At 61.3% G+C, this 7,915-nt stretch overlaps 1 protein-coding gene across 1 annotated transcript in view; it reads left to right on the top strand.

The window, feature by feature from the left end:
* The window catches only part of RUSC2 (RUN and SH3 domain containing 2), a 24,998-nt gene extending 17,538 nt beyond the window's left edge, over window positions 1-7,460 (top strand). The window contains exons 10-12 of the mRNA XM_015405539.1: window positions 1,877-2,840; window positions 4,046-4,240; window positions 6,116-7,460. Of these exons, the coding sequence (XP_015261025.1) occupies window positions 1,877-2,840; window positions 4,046-4,240; window positions 6,116-6,296 (1,340 nt within the window). The 3' untranslated portion in view covers window positions 6,297-7,460. The remainder of the gene's footprint in view (window positions 1-1,876; window positions 2,841-4,045; window positions 4,241-6,115) is intronic.
* The last annotated feature ends 455 nt before the right edge of the window (window positions 7,461-7,915 follow it).

The following is a 7,915-nucleotide window of genomic DNA, read 5'->3' as shown; positions in this document are numbered from 1 at the left end:
CCCCCCCCAAAGTTTGTGGCTTGTCCTCAGTCCCTTGCCAGCCTGGTGTGGTGGTGAAGAGCCGTGGACTCTGATCCCATGAGGCCCGCTGGGCGACCCTTGGGCCAGTCACAGTTCTCTCAGAACTGTGTGTTGCGGGGAGAGGAAGGGAAGGCAATTGTAAGCCGTTTTAGGGCAGAGAAAAGTGGGGTATAAAAACCTACTTTTCTTTTTCTATACCCCAAGGTGGGGCTGGCACTCCAGGGCCTCCTGCCCGGTTGGAATGGGCACCAGGAGTTGGTGGTTGGGGCAGTGTTGGGGAGAGAAGGAGCCCTCGGGCAGCTGACCCTTACATCCCGGGGGGTCGGGACGTGGCCTCTCTGTGGCGGCCCCTAAGAAGCCTGTCGGCAGCAGAGAAGAAAGTTGGATTCCTTGCAGCCAGGGTTCCCTCTAAGCTGAGTTAGCGTGAGCCAGCTCACAGTTGTTTAGCCTCCGGCTCACAGATTTTTGTCTTCGCTCAGGAAGGAGGGCTCCAGATCAAAAGAACTGATGCTGCAGCGCAATCGCTCGCTCACAATTTTAATGCCAGTAGCTCACAACGTATAATTTTTGCTCACAAGACTCCACTGCTTAGAGGGAACGTTGCAGTTGCAGCCTCTCCTGTAAGGGCCGAGCGTTATGATTCCCAGTGGGCCACAGGGTGGTCCCCCCAACCTGATTTTGAATCACTCCGTCATGCAAGTCACCCTACTGGGAACGTTGTTTTCTCCCAGGGTGGTGTGTGACTGGCTGGGGAACCCACACGCCTCCCCTCAGGAATCCTAACGTGCATAGAATAGAATCATAGAACCACAGGCCACCTAGCGCCCCCCCCCCCCCCCTGCTCAATGCAGCCTCGGCCTAGAGCATCCCTGACCAGTGTTGGTCCAGCCGCTGCTTCAAGACGGCCAATGGGGGGGGGGGGGAGCCCCCCACCTCCCGAGGCAGCTGATTCCACCATTGCTCAACTCTGACTGTAGAAAAAGTTCTTCCTGATAACCCATCCGGTACCTTCCCGCCCTGAATTTAAACCCAGTCTTGCGAGCCCTCTCCTCTGCTGCCAACAGGAACAGCTCCCTACCCTCCTCTTAAGTGACAGAGCCCTTCAAATCCTTCAAGAGAGCCATCCTGTCCCCCCTCAGCCTCCTCTTCTCCAGACCGAACCTTCCCAAGTCCCTCAGCCTTATAGAGCTTGGTCTCCAGGCCCCCAGTCGTGCAGTCTGGCCCTGGGTGTGTCTAGAAATGAGGAGCCATTTCCCAGTCCAACAACAAGAAGAAGAAGAGAAGAGATTGGATTTATGCCCCGCCCTTCACTTGTAGTCTCAGAGCGGCTTACAAACTCCTTCCCCTTCCCCTCCCCACAACAGACACACCCTATGAGGTGGGCGGGGCTGAGAGAACTCTTGACAGGAACTGCTCTTTTTCAAGGACAGCTGTGCCAGAGCTTGTGACTGACCCAAGGTCACCTCAGCAGGTGCAGGTGGAGGCGTGGGGACTCAAACCCGGTTCTCCCAGATTAGAGTCCGCATACTTAACCACGACACCAGACTGGCTCTCTGACCCACAAGGGGTCCTCCAGGCCATGCCCCGAGAAGAGGGCTTCTGCCCTGGAAGTCTGGTTAGACTTGGACCCCGCCCGCCCTGCTCTGGGCCCGCAGGGGCACAAGGAGTGAGGAGCGATTCGGGGCTTGTCCAGAGTTCCGCAGAGCAGAGAACGGAAGTGGCGGTCAGGGAGGGGCAGCCGTGCGTGTGTGTGTGTGTGAGGGGTGGGGGTGTTTCTTGATGCCTCTGTGGTGGTGGTGGTGGTGGGGGGAGTCTGGGAGCAGAGGGGCTGACGCGGGTGCCGTCCTCCCCGCAGACATCGTCCAGGCGCACTACCAGCCGGTGGGCTTCCTGTCGCTGGCGCACGGCGTGTGCCAGGGCCTCTTTGAGGAGGTGCTGCTGCTGCTCCAGCCGCTCTCCCTGCTGCCCTTCAGCCTGGACCTCCTCTTCGAGCACCGCCTCCTGCAGATGGGCAAGGAGCAGCGGCAGCAGAAGGAGCTCCTCCGCACCCAGCAGGGCCTGGTCCTCTCCGCCCACTCCACCCTCCAGCTGATGAGGACCCGGGGCGGCAGCGGCAGCAGTAGCAGCGACCGGAGCTGGGGGGCCGAGGAGGACCCGGGGCGGCACCGCGTGGAGGCGGAGGAGGAGGAGGGCCGAGCCAAGGGTGTGGGGGCCCCCAGCGGAGGTGGCAGGAAGGAGGAGGAAGAGGAGGCGGTGGTGGAGTGCAGAGAGGGCCCGGAGGCCGCCGCAGCCGCCGCCGCGGAGCTGAGGAAGGGCAAGCAGGCCAGCTGGTGGTACCAGCTCATGCAGAGCTCCCAGGTCTACATCGAAGGGTCGGCGGCAGAAGGTGCTCGCTTCATCCGCTCCGAGCGGAAGAAGAAGGTGGGCACGGGGGTGGCGGCACTCAAGCAGCAGGCCGAGGCCAGGAAGGGGCCGCCCCCGAGGGAAGGGGTGGTGGAAGGGGCCGAGGCCTGCCCCATCACAGAGGAGGGACCCGTCCACGAGGTGCCCCGCGCCAAGGCCGCCCCGGAGCCCGCCCAGAAGCCGGAGCCCTCGGTCAAGGAAGAGGTGAAGGAGAAGAGCCGCCCCTTCTGGATGGGCAGCCCGCCAGACTCGGAGCTCACAGAGCTGAAGGGCACCAGGGAGAAGGAGCGCGGGCCAGCCCCGAGCCACGGGGTCCCGGAGCAGAGCAGCGCCTGCAGCCCCGAGAGCAGCCAGCCCAAGTGGGGGCACCTCTTCGGCTCCCGGAAGGCCACCAAGGAGCCCAAGCAGACCGGCAGGTGAGGAGGGGGAGGGGAGGGGAGGGGGCTCAAAGGCGGCCCTGCTCTGGAAGGGAGGGTGTGGCCTGCTTGCTTGTGGGGGGCCCCTGTTTTCCCTTTAAACCACCCTCTGTGTATGTAAACGTGGTAGTTTTCTGCTGCCACCAGGAATTAAGAATTCCACAATCTGTCTCTGCTGGTAGTATGACCCAGGGTCTGGGCACTTCAGAGGACTATGTGGCCCTGAGGAAGGACTGTACTGATCTTTGGGATACATTTAAACAAAAATCAATTTATTGAATAAAGAACAAAATAGGTTTCTGGCTATCTTGAACTGTTTCTGGGGAAAGGAACTTGTAAATACAGGGGTCATTTCGGGGGGATCGCGAGGATCGCCGTTCCCCCGGGTGAGGTGCGGGGGGCGGGGCACACGACGAAGCCCCGCCCCCTGCTTCCGGTCGGGGTAAAATGGCGATTTGACGCACCCTGTAAGTGCTCAGGGTGGACGGGTGTTCCTTACAGCAGTTTGGACTGTATTTTGGTCCAACGCGGCTTCCCCCAGGCAGGGGGAATGACTGGCAGCCATCAAGACCCAAGAGAGAGTTGAGATTGGTGTGATCAAGTCTCGGAGGAGGCTTGTATTACACTTTGATCCCCTCTCCTGAAGCGGGCGAGCGCATTCAGGGGGTGTGGCCTCATGACATACTTCCGGTGATGTCAGGGGGTATGGCATATGCTAATGAGTTATGCTAATGAGTTCCCCTAGCTCTTTTTCTATGAAACGACCCCTGTGTAAATATAACTGGCCAGGTGTCGCACACCGTCTCTCAGACACCAGAATTCCACGCTGACGGGCTTCTCTCTCTCATATAGGTAGCCACACTGGCTAAGCTCTTTGTCTTGGGCACACACGATAAACCATTTGTCTAACCACACAGTTTAGACACTACTTGTTTCTTTGCCATATGTTTAGAGTCACACCGACTCTCTTCATAGCTCTTCCACACTTCACTTTCCAAAGACACACACACAGAACTCTCTGTCATAAAACACACACACAGACTCCTCTCCGAACATCTCTCCTCCCACAGCACACTCATCTCCCCCTATCGCCCTGCAGACACCCCCCCCCAAACATGGAATCATTAGAGGGGGGTTCTGGGCAGGGAGACTCTCGTGATGGTCTGAGGGACGCCGCTGAGGTAAACCTCTTGCTTGACCGGCAGCCTTCTTCCCAGGATGCCATCTGGCTGGCTGAGCCTGGACCGCTCCGTGTTCCAGCTGATGGCCCAGACCGTGGGGGCCGGCGTGTGGAAGGAGGCCGCCTCGGAGCCTGAACGGGGCCCGGCAGACTCCACCTCTTCTTGCCCCAAGCAGCAGCAGCCGCCCCCGGAGAGGAACCTGCCCCCGGAGACACCCTGGTGAGTGGAGTCAGGGCAGGGGCAAGCGTGTGTGTGTGTGTGTGTGTGCGGGGGAAACAGTGCCCCCTGGGCTCCGTTGCCAGCCGCTTGGCATCTCAGCCGGGCTTGCCGTCAGACGCTGCACACCCTCGTCGGAGGGGTCAGCCACAGGTGGAATGCCCAGCAGGGAGCAGCGTGGCTCCGAGGTCCAGCCATGTGGCCCGGAGGGAAGGCCTGGGGAGGGATGGGAGCTCGGCATGGACTTCTCTGGGTCCAGAGCCCTGGGAGTGGAAGGGAGGAGGGCTGGGGGGACATCAGAAGAGCCTTGCTGGGTCAGACCAGGGAGGGTCCATCCAGTCCAGCATATCCTGTCTCACACAGGGCCCAACCAGTCCCTCTGGAGGGCCAGCAACAGGGCAGAGAGGCCGAGGTCTTCGCCTGATACGGACACCAGAAGAGCCCTGCTGGGCCAGATCAGGGAGGGTCCCTCTAGTCCAGCCTCCCGTCTCACACAGGGGCCAGCCAGTTCCTCCGGAGGGCCAGCAACAGGGCAGAGAGGCCGAGACCTTCCCCTCTGAGAAGGAACACCAGAAGAGCCCTGCTGGATCAGACCACTGAGGTCCACCTAGTCCAGCATCCCGTCTCACACAGGGGCCAACCATTTCCTCTGAAGGGCCAACAACAAGGCAGAGAGGCCGAGGCCTCCCCCTGAGAAGAGCCCTGCTGGGTCAGACCAGGGAGGGTCCATCCAGTCCAGCATCCCTTCTCACACGGGCCAGCCAGTTCCTCTGGAGGGCCAGCAACAGGGCAGAGAGGCCGAGGCCTCATCCCTGATAAGAACCTCAGGAGAGCCCTGCTGGGTCAGACCAGTGAGGATCCATCTAGTCCAGCCTCCTGTCTCTCACACAGGGGCCAGCCAGTCCCTCTGGAGGGCCAACAGCAGGGCATAGAGGCTGAGGCCTTCCCCTCTGAGAAGGACACCAGAAGAGCCCTGCTGTATCAGAGCAGTAGTCTATCTAGTCCAGCATATCCTGACTCACAAGAGGGGCCGGCCAGTTCCTCTGGAGGGCCAACAGGCAGGCAGTATAAGCCGAGGCCTTCCCTTGACGCTGCTTCCCAGCTCTGGGATTCAGAGTCTTGCTGCCCCTGGACGTGGAGGCTCCCTTTAGACACCGTGGCTAGTGGCAGTTGATGGGGGGCAGACTACTCTCGAGCAGCAGGGCCCTTCTGAAGTCCCCCCCCCCAATTGCTCTCTGCTCTTTGAATCTGTCGAGCCCTTTTCAAGCCATCTGTGCCGGTGGCCATCACTGTCTCCTCTGGCAGCCAATTCCACATCTCAGTCACGCTCTGTGTAAAGTCATGTTTCCTGTTGTCTGTCCTGAACCTACTGCCCGTCAACTTCGCTGGATGCCCTCGAGTTCTAGGCTTTGGGGAGAGGGAGGGGAAAGTCCTCCTTGTCAGCTCTCCACACACACCCCCCCCCCCCCCGTGCATGATTTTATAAACCTCCATCCTGTCGTCGTCGTCTCCCCCCCCCCCCCGGGTCATCTCTTTTCTGAACTGGAAACGACGGGGCCATCCAAGGCTCTTCAGCCTTTTCTCGTAGGAAAGGGGCTCCCGCTGCTTAAGCCTCTTGGTGGCCCTCTGCTGCCCTTTCCCCAGCTGTCCTGCAGTGTCCCTTTTGAGTTGCGGCCACCAGAACGGCTGCACCGAGACTCTATCTGAGGGGCGTCCCAGTAGTGGCCGTGAGGTCAGGGAGCGAGCGAACGCCTTCAGCAGGCCTGCCAGGGTTTGCCACCAAGCTCCTTGGCTGGGCGTGGCTCCCCCATACCTCGCCAGGGCGCCCGCCTCCTCTGCCTGACGGGGCCCTCATGGCTCTCTGCTCTTCTTCCCCAGCGAGGTGAAGGCCCTTTGCCACCACATCGCCACGGAGGCCGGGCAGCTGAGCTTCAAGAAGGGAGACGTCCTGCGCGTGTTGGGCAAGGTGGACGCCGACTGGCTGCGGTGCCGCCGAGGAGCAGAGAGCGGGCTGGTGCCCATCATGTACGTCACGCACATGGAAGACGAGGACTATTGACGGGACGGGGCGCGAGGCCCCGGAAGCACAGCCCCCCCCGCCTGCTCCGGCCAGCCGCCCGGCGGAGCGGTGGTGGACAAGACTTGCCTTCTCCCTCTCCTGTGCCCTGCTCCGTGGGGGCGGCCGGCAGGGGGGCCGTGTTGCCCAGCACCATCGTGCATGCTCTCTCTCGCGCTCCGTCTGGGACCCCATGGTGCCCCCTCTCTCCTCTCCACCAGCTCCATCTCCGGCCTTCATCCCGTGTCAACATGAGGCTGCAGGGACCGAGACAGCCGGGGTTCGACGGGGCGGCCTGTGTCCAGCCACAGCCCCCAGCATGCACTGCTCCTCTTCCATCGGTGCCTGCGGGCGGGGCGGGGTGGGGGGCCTCTGCTGCCGGTCGCCGGAAGCTCTGCTCTAGAACTCTGTGCTGACTTATACTAACACAAGGACGGTGCCGCGGGGGCCCGTGGGAGCTGGGCAGGGCGGGGGCCCGTGGGAGTCGTCCAGCCAGTGTCTGTGTCTGTGTGTCGTGGTTTGGTGGCAGTCGACAACTGTTCTGTGGTAGAAGTAGCGGGTTTGTGGGAATTGCCCCCCATCGAGGGAACTGGGGGTTTAGGGGGGAGTGGCGGTATGGGGATGGGGGAGGGGACAGTGCTTCCAGCCAGAGTGGGCCAGTAACCCCCCCCCCCTCTTTCTGGGCAAATGGCTATGGTTTTTAAGGTGTTTAAAAGTGACGGACAAGCACAGCAGCGGGAGGGCCCTGGAGGCCACCGGCCCGGTGGAACTGCCTGCCACGTGATTTTGAAGGAGGGTCTTCCGGGGGGTGGGTGGGAGTCATTTACTTCTGTGCTGTGTTCCATGCCCACTTAGGGGACAAGTTGTGTATGGAGGGGGGGGGGCAGCCCTCAGACACACACACCCCCGGTCTCAGTGTAGCTAACGCGACAGTATTATGGCCGAGGCCAGCCAGTGCGTAGCGTCTGGGCAGGGGCCTCCCCTCCCCCCCCCGCCGGTCCCTGCCCGGGGCGCCTCTGACCTTGCAAGGTTTGCTCCTCTGTGTCCATATGGCTCTTGCAGAGATGGCGCCACTATTTAATTTGTACTTTTGGCGTTAGAACAGGGTGTCTCGCCTTTATTTATTTCTTTATTTATGATGCACATTAATTAAAAAAGAAGGTGCTGACGACGAGCCGCTCTCCGAAGTCGTGACTGGGGACGCCACCCTGGGCTGCCCACGGAGTACCCCACCCCACCCCCACCCGTCCGAAGCGGGCATGTGCAGGGCTGCAAGTGACGCCGGTTGCAGAGGACGGGAGAGACCCTTGCTGAGGCCGGAGGGGAGGAAGACTCGGCGTGGGGTGGGGCTGCTCGAGAGTAGCATGCCCCGAGAAGGTCCAGGAGGGGGGCCACTGGTGGACAGGCCTGGACAGGAAGGGATGTGTCCCTGGAGGTCCTGCCTGCATCGGTCCGGTTTTCCTTCCCTTAGCCCCACCTGGGTGCCGTTTGCCCTGAGATGCCACCAGGGGGCATTTGGAGAGCTTCAAGAAAAAGCAGCAGTTGCTGCTGTGCGTGGCTGAAGGCGCCTTGAAGCGCCGGCCAGGGGTGCTGCTGCTGCTGATGCTACTGCAAAGAGGGCT

This window comes from Gekko japonicus, unplaced genomic scaffold (genome assembly GCF_001447785.1).
Source record: "Gekko japonicus isolate JY-2015 unplaced genomic scaffold, Gekko_japonicus_V1.1 scaffold2624, whole genome shotgun sequence".
NCBI classification, from domain to species: domain Eukaryota; kingdom Metazoa; phylum Chordata; class Lepidosauria; order Squamata; family Gekkonidae; genus Gekko; species Gekko japonicus.
The sequence above is the reverse complement of the archived record's forward strand: the minus strand, read 5'-3'. Positions and strand labels throughout refer to the sequence as shown.